Source organism: Osmerus eperlanus, chromosome 11 (genome assembly GCF_963692335.1).
Source record: "Osmerus eperlanus chromosome 11, fOsmEpe2.1, whole genome shotgun sequence".
Lineage (NCBI taxonomy): Eukaryota > Metazoa > Chordata > Actinopteri > Osmeriformes > Osmeridae > Osmerus > Osmerus eperlanus.
Window position 1 is genome coordinate 487,201 of NC_085028.1, and position 14,991 is coordinate 502,191.

General features: G+C 48.2%; 2 protein-coding genes and 7 non-coding genes across 9 annotated transcripts in view; 7 read left to right on the top strand and 2 right to left on the bottom strand.

Annotated features, from left to right (window-relative positions):
- The first annotated feature begins 247 nt into the window (after positions 1-247).
- trnal-cag (transfer RNA leucine (anticodon CAG)) lies at positions 248-330 on the top strand. Its single transcript has one exon. It is a non-coding gene; the product is annotated as a tRNA-Leu (tRNA).
- Positions 331-770: 440 nt separating this feature from the next.
- trnas-aga (transfer RNA serine (anticodon AGA)) lies at positions 771-852 on the top strand. The gene has a single exon. It is a non-coding gene; the product is annotated as a tRNA-Ser (tRNA).
- Positions 853-1,111: 259 nt separating this feature from the next.
- Positions 1,112-1,194, top strand: trnal-cag (transfer RNA leucine (anticodon CAG)). Its single transcript has one exon. It is a non-coding gene; the product is annotated as a tRNA-Leu (tRNA).
- A 440-nt stretch (positions 1,195-1,634) lies between these two features.
- trnas-aga (transfer RNA serine (anticodon AGA)) lies at positions 1,635-1,716 on the top strand. Its single transcript has one exon. It is a non-coding gene; the product is annotated as a tRNA-Ser (tRNA).
- Positions 1,717-1,975: 259 nt separating this feature from the next.
- trnal-cag (transfer RNA leucine (anticodon CAG)) lies at positions 1,976-2,058 on the top strand. The gene has a single exon. It is a non-coding gene; the product is annotated as a tRNA-Leu (tRNA).
- Positions 2,059-2,498: 440 nt separating this feature from the next.
- On the top strand, positions 2,499-2,580 carry trnas-aga (transfer RNA serine (anticodon AGA)). Its single transcript has one exon. It is a non-coding gene; the product is annotated as a tRNA-Ser (tRNA).
- Positions 2,581-2,839: 259 nt separating this feature from the next.
- On the top strand, positions 2,840-2,922 carry trnal-cag (transfer RNA leucine (anticodon CAG)). The gene has a single exon. It is a non-coding gene; the product is annotated as a tRNA-Leu (tRNA).
- Positions 2,923-4,344: 1,422 nt separating this feature from the next.
- LOC134029307 (uncharacterized) lies at positions 4,345-5,826 on the bottom strand. The gene is made up of 3 exons (XM_062473392.1): positions 5,594-5,826; positions 4,747-5,493; positions 4,345-4,359 (listed from the first exon to the last, which is right to left on the bottom strand). Exons 1-3 carry the CDS (start codon positions 5,678-5,680, stop codon positions 4,345-4,347), a joined length of 849 nt encoding a protein of 282 aa, XP_062329376.1. The 5' UTR covers positions 5,681-5,826.
- Positions 5,688-14,991, bottom strand: part of LOC134029308 (uncharacterized) — a 69,207-nt gene continuing 59,903 nt past the window's right edge. Inside the window, exons 3-11 of the mRNA XM_062473394.1 lie at positions 13,776-13,844; positions 8,774-8,977; positions 8,191-8,666; positions 7,760-8,087; positions 6,859-7,660; positions 6,527-6,736; positions 6,091-6,305; positions 5,754-5,775; positions 5,688-5,698 (exon numbers count right to left, since the gene is read on the bottom strand). Coding sequence (XP_062329378.1) covers positions 5,688-5,698; positions 5,754-5,775; positions 6,091-6,305; positions 6,527-6,736; positions 6,859-7,660; positions 7,760-8,087; positions 8,191-8,666; positions 8,774-8,977; positions 13,776-13,844 — 2,337 coding nt within the window. The remainder of the gene's footprint in view (positions 5,699-5,753; positions 5,776-6,090; positions 6,306-6,526; positions 6,737-6,858; positions 7,661-7,759; positions 8,088-8,190; positions 8,667-8,773; positions 8,978-13,775; positions 13,845-14,991) is intronic.

The window sequence follows — 14,991 nt, forward strand, 5'->3', positions numbered from 1 at the left end:
GATCTGAGCGGATGAGATCGAGTTTCTTAGTCGTTCGCAAACGTCAGGGGCTGTCTTCGGTTGCGCTGAGGTTGACACATTTCTCGTTTTGGGGCCCTGAACCCTCACAGACAGAGACACCGACAAGGAGTGGAACCCTAACCACACTTGAAATACTTGCGCATTCATGGCCGCACCATTAAGGCAGTGGACGCGTTTGACTTTTGAGGACGTGCTCTGCAAGGTTTGAGCCTAATCTGCTCAAGGAGTCAGGATGGCCGAGCGGTCTAAGGCGCTGCGTTCAGGTCGCAGTCTCTTCTGGAGGCGTGGGTTCGAATCCCACTTCTGACATCCCAAGGGTCTTGCTGTGGGTTCACGGGGCGTATTTGATCCTTTGCATTCAAGCGTGGCGGCGCAATTTTTGGGTTGCCATTGTCAAGTCAGCGTAGCGTCGAGATTCCGAGCGAGCTGAAGAAATGGCAAAAGGTGAGGTGAAAACGTTGCAGACTGCTGAGCGGCCAGATGGAGTCGCGACGAGGGACATCCTGCACAAAGCCGCCGTGATGTGCTTTTTGTCATGTGGTGCTTTGATGTGGCCCCTCTCAAGCCAGCGTAGCGTCGGGGTTCCAATTTTCTTTTTGTCATGTGATGCTTTGATGTGGCCCCTCTCAAGCCAGCGTAGCGTCGAGTTTTCAATGTTCTTTTTGTCATGTGGTGCTGTGATGTGGCCTGGCGGCTGTCGGTTGTGTCTACGGTGGGGAACGCCTTGGCGTGACAACGCAGAGACCGGTGTAGTCGTGGCCGAGTGGTTAAGGCGATGGACTAGAAATCCTTTGGGGTCTCCCCGCGCAGGTTCCAATCCTGCCGACTACGGGCGGCCTTTTTGATCTGAGCGGATGAGATCGAGTTTCTTAGTCGTTCGCAAACGTCAGGGGCTGTCTTCGGTTGCGCTGAGGTTGACACATTTCTCGTTTTGGGGCCCTGAACCCTCACAGACAGAGACACCGACAAGGAGTGGAACCCTAACCACACTTGAAATACTTGCGCATTCATGGCCGCACCATTAAGGCAGTGGACGCGTTTGCCTTTTGAGGAGGTGCTCTGCAAGGTTTGAGCCTAATCTGCTCAAGGAGTCAGGATGGCCGAGCGGTCTAAGGCGCTGCGTTCAGGTCGCAGTCTCTTCTGGAGGCGTGGGTTCGAATCCCACTTCTGACATCCCAAGGGTCTCGCTGTGGGTTCACGGGGCGTATTTGATCCTTTGCATTCAAGCGTGGCGGCGCAATTTTTGGGTTGCCATTGTCAAGTCAGCGTAGCGTCGAGATTCCGAGCGAGCTGAAGAAATGGCAAAAGGTGAGGTGAAAACGTTGCAGACTGCTGAGCGGCCAGATGGAGTCGCGACGAGGGACATCCTGCACAAAGCCGCCGTGATGTGCTTTTTGTCATGTGGTGCTTTGATGTGGCCCCTCTCAAGCCAGCGTAGCGTCGGGGTTCCAATTTTCTTTTTGTCATGTGATGCTTTGATGTGGCCCCTCTCAAGCCAGCGTAGCGTCGAGTTTTCAATGTTCTTTTTGTCATGTGGTGCTGTGATGTGGCCTGGCGGCTGTCGGTTGTGTCTACGGTGGGGAACGCCTTGGCGTGACAAAGCAGAGACCGGTGTAGTCGTGGCCGAGTGGTTAAGGCGATGGACTAGAAATCTATTGGGTTCTCCCCGCGCAGGTTCCAATCCTGCCGACTACGGGCGGCCTTTTTGATCTGAGCGGATGAGATCGAGTTTCTTAGTCGTTCGCAAACGTCAGGGGCTGTCTTCGGTTGCGCTGAGGTTGACACATTTCTCGTTTTGGGGCCCTGAACCCTCACAGACAGAGACACCGACAAGGAGTGGAACCCTAACCACACTTGAAATACTTGCGCATTCATGGCCGCACCATTAAGGCAGTGGACGCGTTTGCCTTTTGAGGACGTGCTCTGCAAGGTTTGAGCCTAATCTGCTCAAGGAGTCAGGATGGCCGAGCGGTCTAAGGCGCTGCGTTCAGGTCGCAGTCTCTTCTGGAGGCGTGGGTTCGAATCCCACTTCTGACATCCCAAGGGTCTCGCTGTGGGTTCACGGGGCGTATTTGATCCTTTGCATTCAAGCGTGGCGGCGCAATTTTTGGGTTGCCATTGTCAAGTCAGCGTAGCGTTGAGATTCCGAGCGAGCTGAAGAAATGGCAAAAGGTGAGGTGAAAACGTTGCAGACTGCTGAGCGGCCAGATGGAGTCGCGACGAGGGACATCCTGCACAAAGCCGCCGTGATGTGCTTTTTGTCATGTGGTGCTTTGATGTGGCCCCTCTCAAGCCAGCGTAGCGTCGGGGTTCCAATTTTCTTTTTGTCATGTGATGCTTTGATGTGGCCCCTCTCAAGCCAGCGTAGCGTCGAGTTTTCAATGTTCTTTTTGTCATGTGGTGCTGTGATGTGGCCTGGCGGCTGTCGGTTGTGTCTACGGTGGGGAACGCCTTGGCGTGACAATGCAGAGACCGGTGTAGTCGTGGCCGAGTGGTTAAGGCGATGGACTAGAAATCTATTGGGTTCTCCCCGCGCAGGTTCCAATCCTGCCGACTACGGGCGGCCTTTTTGATCTGAGCGGATGAGATCGAGTTTCTTAGTCGTTCGCAAACGTCAGGGGCTGTCTTCGGTTGCGCAGAGGTTGACACATTTCTCGTTTTGGGGCCCTGAACCCTCACAGACAGAGACACCGACAAGGAGTGGAACCCTAACCACACTTGAAATACTTGCGCATTCATGGCCGCACCATTAAGGCAGTGGACGCGTTTGCCTTTTGAGGACGTGCTCTGCAAGGTTTGAGCCTAATCTGCTCAAGGAGTCAGGATGGCCGAGCGGTCTAAGGCGCTGCGTTCAGGTCGCAGTCTCTTCTGGAGGCGTGGATTCGAATCCCACTTCTGACATCCCAAGGGTCTTGCTGTGGGTTCACGGGGCGTATTTGATCCTTTGCATTCAAGCGTGGCGGCGCAATTTTTGGGTTGCCATTGTCAAGTCAGCGTAGCGTCAAGATTCTGAGCGAGCTGAAGAAATGGCAAAAGGTGAGGTGAAAACGTTGCAGGCTGCCGAGCGGCCAGATGGAGTCGCGACGAGGGACATCCTGCACAAAGCCGCCGTGATGTGCTTTTTGTCCTGTGGTGCTTTGATGTGGCCCCTCTCAAGCCAGCGTAGCGTCGAGCTTTCAATGTTCTTTTTGTCATGTGGTGCTGTGATGTGGCCTGGCGGCTGTCGGTTGTGTCTACGGTGGGGAACACCTTGGCGTGACAACGCAGAGACTGGTGTAGTCGTGGCCGAGTGGTTAAGGCGATGGACTAGAAATCCATTGCGCCAAAGCTGGGGAACATTCGTCTACCTGGGGGGGGGAAGAAAGGAAAGGAGAGGGGAGAAGGGGGGAAGAAGAAAAAGGAGGAAAAAAGAGGGAAAAAAGGAAAAAAGAGAGAAAAAAGGAGAGAAAAAGAGAAGGAAGGAATTATGGCCCAGACCTACATCACCAATGTTTTTTAAATGTTGAGGTATATCAGGAATCACAATTAAAACCTTATATTTCTATTTCTATAGACATATATATGGGATAAAAGTTAATCCCAAGGTTCTGGTTTGACTAAATTGTTGCCAGAAATTCAAGTGGTTATATTTTTTTTGTGGAAATCACCTAATCACTGTTTGGTTAATAACAAAACAATGATGATACTAATAACTGTTAAATGAATATTTAAAATTAAGTTGATGTATTTAGCAGAAACTTTTATCCACAAAACACACAAACGAAGCATAGGAAGATACATTTCTGTTGTGATCAAACTTTTATTTTCAGTCATCACAAAGCCATTATACAGTAGTAAGTGAATCCCTCCATTCACTTATTCAACAGTAACTATAGACAATAACTTAAATATATACAGAACAGTAGTGAATCCCTCCATTCACTTATTCAACAGTAACTATAGACAATAACTTAAATATATACAGAAGAGTAGTGAATCCCTCCATTCACTTATTCAACAGTAACTATAGACAATAACTTAAATATATACAGAACAGTAGTGAATCCCTCCATTCACTTATTCAACAGTAACTATAGACAATAACTTAAATATATACAGAACAGTAGTGAATCCCTCCATTCACTTATTCAACAGTAACTATAGACAATAACTTAAATATATACAGAACAGTAGTGAATCCCTCCATTCACTTATTCAACAGTAACTATAGACAATAACTTAAATATATACAGAACAGTAGTGAATCCCTCCATTCACTTATTCAACAGTAACTATAGACAATAACAGAAAACATTAACAGAACTATTAACAACATTAAAGTGTTCAGTGTCCATGCCTCTGGGAGGGGGAGGGGTAGAGGGGCACTAGCCCAGTGTCCATGCCTCTGGGAGGGGGAGTAGAGGGGCACTAGCCCAGTGTCCATGCCTCTGGGAGGGGGAGTAGAGGGGCACTAGCCCAGTGTCCATGCCTCTGGGAGGGGGGTAGAGGGGCACTAGCCCAGCGTCCATGCCTCTGGGAGGGGGGTAGAGGGGCATCTACTTGTTTCATGTCCTCCAACCATTGCTCCTTGGGAACAGCCTCTACAGAGGGGCAGTACACAGTTCCTTTGTACTGACTGTGTCCAGTCTGGGCTGTCCTGAACTGCCCGCATTTCTTGCATGTGTTGTGGAGTACATGGCGGGTTAGTTTTCGGACCGGAGCAGGGCGTGCAGGGAAGATACCTACCAGGGCCTGTGGAGCAGCGACGAGGACAGGCACCTGTGAGGTCACCGGAGCCAGCACCAACAGACGAGGGGCCGAGGGTGGAGCAGGGAAGAGCTGACGCTGGGCATGCATCTTTATAGCCACTGGTGTTACATCTGTGGGCGGGACCTTTCTTTTCAACCGCGCCTGGCCCACGGTGCTGCAGGGCAGTTGGTACTGGAGAGCCGGGCCTGGGTGGGGGAGCGCAGATGGAAGGCGCACATTAGCAGGAGGGAGTGGGTTGGCTGCCGCAGACAAGCGACTGGGCAAGTTCAGCCCCTGCATTACCACAGCGTTGTCCTGCTTCTTCACCCTCTTGTTGTGCCACTGCACAAGGGTGGTGTGGCTTACATCCACCAGCTGCAGTGTGGTCTGCTGCATGACCGTCCCATTTGCCAAAATGCGCTGCCTGATTTTCCTGTAGTCATCCAGGATTAAACTCCATCTGGACACTGCACCAGTCCCCTTCTTCTTGGGAGAGCGATGGATGGCACAGAGCCTGACAAAGATCAGTTCAATCAGGCGGCAGCAATCAGGCCATTGGGCAAGCGGGGCAGTGGTGGTGAGTGCGTGCCTCTTCATGCTCTCCACCCCTGGAGTGAACTCCTGCCTCTTCTTTGGAGACCTGAACCTCCCTGTGTCCAGCCTGCTCTGGTGTCTGGCAGCAAAGGTAACCCTCTGCTGGTCGTAGTCCAGCAGGTTCTGCCACAGAGCAACAATGTTGCTTACCTACACAGAGAGAACACATGAGAAGACAAAAAGATGTGCAAGTGTGAACATTTTTGGCAGGGCACAGAGGGAATGTAGCAAGACAATGAATGTTATTGACCTGCTGGTTGGTGAGGGCCAGAGAGGACTGGTTCCTCAGCTCCACCAAACACTCAGCCAAGCTGTCTACTCTGTCTAAGCCCGGCATGCCAGAGTCATCCACAGCCTAAAAATAAATAAACAAAAATGAGCATCACAATGGAAGGTCAGTGAAGTGGGACAAAACGCAGATACATTGATTTTCTTAAGATACCAGGGAGGGAGCAGCCAGGGGGGTAGCAGGCAGGGAGGGAGCAGGCAGGATGTTAGTAGCCAGGGAGGCAGCAGGCAGGGAGGAAGCAGCCATGGAGGCAGGAGGCAGGGTGGGAGCAGGCATGGTGGGAGCAGCCATGGAGGCAGGAGGCAGGGTGGGAGCAGCCATGGAGGCAGGAGGCAGGATGGGAGCAGCCATGGAGGCAGGATGGGAGCAGCCATGGAGGCAGGAGGCAGGGTGGGAGCAGCCATGGAGGCAGAAGGCAGGATGGGAGCAGCCATGGAGGCAGGAGGCAGGATGGGAGCAGCCATGGAGGCAGGAGGCAGGGTGGGAGTAGAGAAGCTTGGGTCATCCAGGAGACTTGACACAGCAAGACTTGGTTCTTCCTGGAAGCCCTCATCTTCTTCTTCCTCGCCCTCATGAACATCCTCCAGCATGCCCTCTGTCTCCTCTGAGTCGGGGTTCACGTTGAGAGACTGCCCAGTCTGACTCAGCAGGTAGTCAACACCAAGCAGCTCTCCTATAAAATAGTACAGTCACACACATTATTAGCTGTATTTGTAGCATTCTATATAGATACTGTTTAATATCAGAGTAGTGTTTCTGTATCATGTTATGAGCAAGTAAGTGTATGGTTTGCTTTGGTAATGGGCATAGTAAAAATAAAGCCTTGTTGAACTTAAGTTAGAACACAGAAAACCCACAAACAGTATTATATATCCAGATATCAGCTTGACATACCAGTGTATTTGGCAGGTGGCGTGAAGGTTGGCACAAATGCCCGGCCAAACACTTTCAGGCTGTTGGTGTTTACACAGTGGGCCACACCCCCGGAGTAGGTGAGGAGGGACGATGGCTTGCTGGTCACTGCTGCAGTCCCCCGATCCTGGTTCCACCTATTTAGGCCTTCCAGGAGGTACAGCTGGAAATTCAGTGCATTTGCACTGGTTCCTGAAGAAAACATATAAATGATGTCGGCCAATTAAAAAAAGGTCTTGCTTTTCAATCTGAATAATGGTTTCATAAAAAAACATAAATGTATTGAAAACATTACACATAAGAGAGACACCAACCTGGAATGAACCTGTTTAGGTGGCAATGAAACGACTCCAGGGATGTGGACCCCCTGGCACAGCGGTACCTGGTCAGTACGACGCCCCCCTTGGTGGTGCTTCCAACCTCAGTGTACAGCTGCACCCCTGGCACGTCCTGGATGCACTTGACGTGGTGTTTCTGCACACGCCAGATGTGCTCCATGCGCACCTGGTCCAGCAGTGGCACCCCCATGAGGTCTCTACCTCTTGCACCCCCCAGTTCCTGCAGCAGCCGGTCGATGAGGCTGATGGTGGTCTCTTCGCCGCGTGTCTTCCTGCGGCAGTAGAGGCTCAGCTCCATCTTGGAGATCTTGGTGTCCACCACAAGATCCGTTATGGATGGCACACCCTCCTGCCTGAGCTGCGCTCTCTTTGCCTGCCGCAACAGAGTGAGGTCCCCTGCATCCCACTCAAAGATGCAGGCAGACAGAGAGCCCATAAAGGTGGGGTAGAGTGGGTGAGCATCGGTGGTGCAGCCGATAGCCATCCTCCTCATAAAGTGCCAGATGTCCAGCCGTATGTGGAGGTCTGGCCACTCTCCAAACCTGGTCTGCACCTTGCTTGGCCCCTCGCTTTTGCAGCAGCCACAGTCCACGTACAGCAGCACTGGGGGTGGAACAGCTGCCTGGCGGTACCGCTCCATCACACCAGACACCATGTGATCCAATCCCGGCCCCTCCTGCACTGTGAGGACACTGGTCAGGATCTGTCCAACCTCGTTCCCAAGGGAGGTCACCCAGAGAGCGGTCCCCTTGCCATGGCCAGACAGCTTCTTTGTGATCTAGAATGTGACAAAAGTTAATGTTTATATGAGAGTATATATTACATACATGGTAATGTACACAGTAATGTACAATTACACAGTCAAATGATGTATTACCTTTTTGGTAGAATCCATTTTTAAAATGGAGCCAAACATGGAGGTGATGCTGGCCTTGATGTGGTCCATGCGGGAGAGGATGTCCCTGCCGTACACAGACAGCAGCCAACGACTGGTGGGAATTTCGATGGGTTCAGGGGGCTCCTGGCAGACCACTGGGAACAGACTGGGTCGATCCACAAAGTCAGCACACTCCCCGAGATAGTGTGCCAACCGGGTCAGCCATTCCTCCCCATGGTTCTCCTTGAGCTGCTTCACCAGTCGTGTTGGACTGTTGCCAAGGGTCCTTTCCCGAAGCATCCGAATGACACGAATGTCACAAGCATACCTGACATGCCCATTGTTGGAGTGATTAGTTACATGTTTATGGAGGGTAATGTCAGTTGTTATAGGCTTCACAATCACCATCTTTTCAAAAATGCATTACTCACTTGCAGGTCAGGATGAGCCGGAACAAATTCTGGTGTGGCAGGTCCAGCTGGTCCCTGACAGTCTGACTGGTAGACAGAGTGGTCAGGAAACACACAGAGCACCTGAGTGTCTCTGTCACCATTAGGTAGTATCTGTCAATGTCAAGGACCTTCCGAGCTCTCCTGTGAATGCCAGCACCCGTCAACTGCTTCCCACAAGCTGGGCAGAACACCCTCACCCTCCAAAGGCGGTAGGGCATCCACACCATCAGCCGATGGGTGAAGAAGCGGTCGGGTGTTGGCGTTTGGTGATAAATCAGTGCTGGAACAGGGGGCTCATACCACAGCTTCAAATCTGGCCGCAGTTTGCCAGAGTGAAAGAGGGTGTTGGATATCCACCTCTGATCTTGAACAGGGATTGACTTGCTCAGCTCACCCGGCAACCAGACAGAAGCTGTAGCCCCAGTAGCAGCTAGATGGATTTCTCCTGTCCCATCCTGTTTGGGAGACAACAGCAAATAAGAATATGTTTTTTTGCATTCAAAAAGGCTACTCTCAAGATGACTTGAAACATAACCAGACAAAAAGGAGACGCTGTACTCACAGTGGCTACTTCCAGGCTGGTGCTAACAGCAGGGCTGGGGGTCCTCACAGAGGCGGTAGACAGGGTCCTCAGTGAGGATGGAGGATGAGCAGGACTGGAGGTCCTCACAGAGGATGGAGGAGGAGCGGGGCTGGGGGTCTTCCTCGCCACAATATTGGGCTTCACTGAGGCAGACTGTGACCCACCAAAGCGTGATTTAGTGAACTGCAAGGGGAAACAGAGTTAATTTTGTTATTCAGCACATACAAAATGATTTATACAAAACATGAATAACTAAGAAAATATTTACCATTGACACACTCAGAGGGGACCGCAGGAAAGAAGGCTGGGCTGCAGCACCAGTGGACAAGTCTGAAGCCACAGACTGTGGTGCTTGAGGTGACTGTAATGTATCAGCAACAGCATTGTAAGAGACCTGAGATGCAAGATAGTCAGATGTAAAAAAATTATACATCACCTTAACAGCATGGAATCCACAATTACAGACCATGGACCCTCCAAATAGGGCGGTCTGTCCACGGGCCTGCATGGGGCATTCTCAATCTGAAACAATCAGAATAGTTATTCAGCCAGTCACTCAGTGTACAGTCCATTGTCTGATATTATCTGCACCATTGTATTGACCCTTTTTCATCAAGTGACCTGCAGACTAATGACTGTAAGAAGTAATAAGCACATATTTTGCAGTACTTTACCTTTTGATAGAGGTCATGCCATTTCCGCTGCCTTGGGGCAGGTCTATTGCCTCCTCCAGCAGGCCAAACCCCTGAGCCAGCAAATGCCCTCAGCCTCGCCATCCACTCTCCATCTCCCATGGATTTATGGCTCTTAGGCTTGGTGCTCATCTAAAATAACAGAGACATATTAATAACCATAGTTACAACTATGTATGGAAGCATGGTGTGCTGAACCAACTTGTGCATACTCATAAGTACAGTAACATGAGCAAACTAGACTGCTAACGGTTTTTGTTTAGTTTTTAACAGCTTACTGTATCTACAATGATTGACATGTCATTCTTACCAAAGCTTCAGGTAGGATCATTATAAATTCCATTATTCTTTGGAGGTAGACCCACTTTAAATGAATGTAAGTAGCTACAGTAAAGGACTAGTTAATATTTACACTAAAACCGTAGAAGTTTAGACTAGGTACTGTAAGCAGACCCCGCAATGTCGACAAGTTAATACTGAATGTTGGTTACTGTACTGCACTGTCTGTACTGTAGCTAGCTAGGTAATCCATTGTGCTCTGCACGCGTGAGTTCGAATCTCATCCTCGTCGGCAAGTTATCTTTATGACATGTCCACCTTTGTCAATTGAAATTCTTCTGTCCGTTACTGCTCCTATTTAGTGGCCCCCTCCACCACTGCCTTTCCAGCAACTCTTTGATTCCTTCCTCAGCTCCTGACTATATTCCTTTTCACAATTGTGCCTGTCGTCACCTGCTTTTCTCCATGTTTTGTGAAATGGAAGGTTCTTTCACCACCGTGGGCCCAGTGCTGTAAATGACGAGGTGGCCGAGTGGTTAAGGCAATGTACTGCTAATCCATTGTGCTCTGCACGCGTGAGTTCGAATCTCAACTTTGTTGGCAAGTTATCGTCATGACATGTCCACCTTTGTCAATTAAAATTCTTCTGTCCCTCAACCCTTACTGCTCCTATTTAGTGCCCCCCTCCACCACTGCCTTTCCAGAAACTCTTTGATTCCTTCCTCAGTTCATGACTATATTCCTTTTCACAATTGTGCCTGTCGTCACCTGCTTTTCTCCATGTTTTGTGAAATGGAAGGTTCTTTCACCACCGTGGGCCCAGTGCTGTAAATGACGAGGTGGCCGAGTGGTTAAGGCGATGGACTGCTAATCCATTGTGCTCTGCACGCGTGAGTTCGAATCTCAACTTCGTTGGCAAGTTATCGTCATGACAAGTCCACCTTTGTCAATTAAAATTCTTCTGTCCCTTACTGCTCCTATTTAGTGCCCCCCTCCACCACTGCCTTTCCAGCAACTCTTTGATTCCTTCCTCAGCTCCTGACTATATTCCTTTTCACAATTGTGCCTGTCGTCACCTGCTTTTCTCCATGTTTTGTGAAATGGAAGGTTCTTTCACCACCGTGGGCCCAGTGCTGTAAATGACGAGGTGGCCGAGTGGTTAAGGCGATGGACTGCTAATCCATTGTGCTCTGCAAGCGTGAGTTCGAATCTCATCCTCTTAGGCAAGTTATCTTTATGACATGTCCACCTTTGTCAATTGAAATTCTTCTGTCCCTTACTGCTCCTATTTAGAGCCCCCCTCCACCACTGCCTTTCCAGCAACTCTTTGATTCCTTCCTCAGCTCCTGACTATATTCCTTTTCACAATTGTGCCTGTCGTCACCTGCTTTTCTCCATGTTTTGTGAAATGGAAGGTTCTTTCACCACCGTGGGCCCTGTGCTGTAAATGACGAGGTGGCCGAGTGGTTAAGGCGATGGACTGCTAATCCATTGTGCTCTGCACGCGTGACTTCGACGCTCATCCTCTTAGGCAAGTTATCTTTATGACATGTCCACCTTTGTCAATTGAAATTCTTCTGTCCCTTACTGCTCCTATTTAGTGCCCCCCTCCACCACTGCCTTTCCAGCAACTCTTTGATTCCTTCCTCAGCTCCTGACTATATTCCTTTTCACAATTGTGCCTGTCGTCACCTGCTTTTCTCCATGTTTTGTGAAATGGAAGGTTCTTTCACCACCGTGGGCCCAGTGCTGTAAATGACGAGGTGGCCGAGTGGTTAAAGCGATGGACTGCTAATCCATTGTGCTCTGCACGAGTGAGTTTGAATCTCATCCTCGTCGGCAAGTTATCTTTATGACATGTCCACCTTTGTCAATTGAAATTCTTCTGTCCCTTACTGCTCCTATTTAGTGCCCCCCTCCACCATTGCCTTTCCAGCAACTCTTTGATTCCTTCCTCAGCTCCTGACTATATTCCTTTTCACAATTGTGCCTGTCGTCACCTGCTTTTCTCCATGTTTTGTGAAATGGAAGGTTCTTTCACCACCGTGGGCCCTGTGCTGTAAATGACGAGGTGGCCGAGTGGTTAAGGCGATGGACTGCTAATCCATTGTGCTCTGCACGCGTGACTTCGACGCTCATCCTCTTAGGCAAGTTATCTTTATGACATGTCCACCTTTGTCAATTGAAATTCTTCTGTCCCTTACTGCTCCTATTTAGTGCCCCCCTCCACCACTGCCTTTCCAGCAACTCTTTGATTCCTTCCTCAGCTCCTGACTATATTCCTTTTCACAATTGTGCCTGTCGTCACCTGCTTTTCTCCATGTTTTGTGAAATGGAAGGTTCTTTCACCACCGTGGGCCCAGTGCTGTAAATGACGAGGTGGCCGAGTGGTTAAAGCGATGGACTGCTAATCCATTGTGCTCTGCACGAGTGAGTTTGAATCTCATCCTCGTCGGCAAGTTATCTTTATGACATGTCCACCTTTGTCAATTGAAATTCTTCTGTCCCTTACTGCTCCTATTTAGTGCCCCCCTCCACCATTGCCTTTCCAGCAACTCTTTGATTCCTTCCTCAGCTCCTGACTATATTCCTTTTCACAATTGTGCCTGTCGTCACCTGCTTTTCTCCATGTTTTGTGAAATGGAAGGTTCTTTCACCACTTTGGGCCCAGTGCTGTAAATGATGAGGTGGCCGAGTGGTTAAGGCGATGGACTGCTAATCCATTGTGCTCGGCATGCGTGAGTTCAAATCTCATCCTAGTCGGCAAGTTATCGTCATGACATGTCCACCTTTGTCAATTGAAATTCTTCTGTCCCTTACTAATCCTATTTAGTGCCCCCCTCCACCACTGCCTTTCCAGCAACTCTTTGATTCCTTCCTCAGCTCCTGACTATATTCCTTTTCACAATTGTGCCTGTCGTCACCTGCTTTTCTCCATGTTTTGTGAAATGGAAGGTTCTTTCACCACCGTGGGCCCAGTGCTGTAAATGACGAGGTGGCCGAGTGGTTAAGGCGATGGACTGCTAATCCATTGTGCTCTACATGCGTGAGTTCAAATCTCATCCTCGTCGGCAAGTTATCGTCATGACATGTCCACCTTTGTTTCAGCCTAAACCATACAACGGAATGTTAACTCCAATTCAACCAACACAATTGCTACCAAGACAAACACAGCAGTAGTCTAGTACTGTAACGTAGTAGTACAATTTACCGGGGCAGCTTCTCGGATTTTGCGTTGTTACTGACGCTTATTATGAACTTGCGATTTTCCACTAAATAAATGTCAAGCTTATTTATGTTTTGGGGGGCATATTTTCAGTTAGCAGATGGTACTGTTTGAATCGCAATTCCATCTTCTATTCTACAGTACTGCCGGTAACGTCGTAGAATAATCTTCAAAGGGGGTTCTTTATTCATGAATTAATGCAATGAGTAGGCTAAATGCATGAAAATATCACGAGAAGGGAAAAACTTAAAAGGACGTTTACGTCATAGAGATTAGGTCAATTTTTACACCGGTCTGCCAAATTTATTCGTTTTGATTCAACGATGAGGATGCCTTTTGCAGGGGAAATGAGAAGATCTATTTCATTCTACACTTCACTCGTATTTTCAGTTGTAAATGAGCAGCAAAAAAAAAAGCTTTTAAATCTATGTAATCTTTATAAATAATAAGTATGCATTTTTATATAAAATATACAGAAATATCAGTTTTAAAAATGTCATTCAAAAACGGACCCCTGTGCAACCGACGCAAGCAAGCACAAACTACAATTTCCCCAGAAAGTGTACCCTCTCTAGTTAACTTTAGTTTATTACATACTGTAATCTGCAATGTATATTTCATAAAGTAACAATTTCAGCATCCCACCTGACTGGCTGCAGCAGTCCCGGTCAACATAGATAGCCTCAGGCTCAGCTTGTCCAGCATTCTCATAACGTGTGATGATTCCCTGGCACAACTCTTCCAGCCCTGCACCTTCACCTGTCGTCAGAACACTGTTCAGAACCTGGCCAAGCTCGATGTTGAACATCCATGCAGCGGAGTCCCCTATACTGCCAGCCAGCTTCTTGGTGATCTGAAAAACACAAAAACAGAACGTTCTAAAAAAAACTGTACAAGCTTACTAAAACTAGAGAGGGTACAATTTCTGGGGAAATTGTAGGGTGTGCTTGCTTGCGTCGGTTGGACAGGGGTCCGTTTTTTAATGACATTTTTACAACTGATATTTTTGTATTTTATATAAAAATGCATACTTATTATTTATAAAGATTACATAGATTTAAAAGCATTTTTTTTTGCTGCTCATTTACAACTGAAAATACGAGTGAAGTGTAGAATGAAATGGATGTCTTCTCATTTCCCCAAGAGGCAAGAGGCAGCCTCATCGTTGAATCAAAATGAATTTGGCAGACCGGTGTACAAATTGACCTAATCTCTATGACTTAAACGTCCTTTTAAGTTTTTCCCTTCTCGTGATATTTTCATGCATTTAGCCTACTCATTGCATTCATTCATTAATAAAGAACCCCCTTTGAAGATTATTCTACAACGTTGCCCGGCAGTAGAAGATGGAATCGCGATTCAAACAGTACCATCTGCTAACGGAAAATATGCCCCCCAAAACGTAAATAAGCTTGACATTTATTTAGTGGAAAATCGCTCATTCATAAAAAGCTCACTGGTAGCGATCATTGTCAGTAACAACGCAAAATGCGATATAGCCCTGTGTGGAGAAGCTGCCCCGGTAAATTGTACTACTACGGCACAGTACTAGACTACTGCTGTGTTCGTCTTGGTAGCGATTGCGTTGGTTGAATTGGATTTAACGTTCCGTTTTAAACTTAAATTACTTATTTTCATGAACAGATTGACAACGTTTAGGCTGTGGCAATGAAGTTCAGGTTAGTAGTTAGATAGACTTTTGATTTAAGTAAGGGGAGTGCCGAACATGTTCTGTCGCCGTTTGACTTCCTACAGCTGTGTAGATGTTTTTGTAGTGTCTCGCGTAGGCTACAGCGTTGCAGTGAGCAACACTGGTTTGAAACCACAGGTAATGGTAATTTCACCAACAAATCGTTTACTAATGTCAGAATAAATCCTACAACGAAAATGTATATGTGAGGAATGTTTATTTTAACGATTGAAAACAGATAACGCTACATCATAGACCACTGTAGTATGTGTAGCCCGGGCAACACAGGCTAATGTCATGATGCTAATAC

Excerpts from the sequence above, each read along its gene's own strand:
- LOC134029307 (XM_062473392.1), bottom strand. The coding sequence starts at position 5,680 with ATGCCGGGCTTAGACAGAGTAGACAGCTTGGCTGAGTGTTTGGTGGAG. Across the intron at positions 5,494-5,593 it reads TGGCCCTCACCAACCAGCAG|GTAAGCAACATTGTTGCTCT; the intron begins GTCAATAACATT and ends CTCTCTGTGTAG.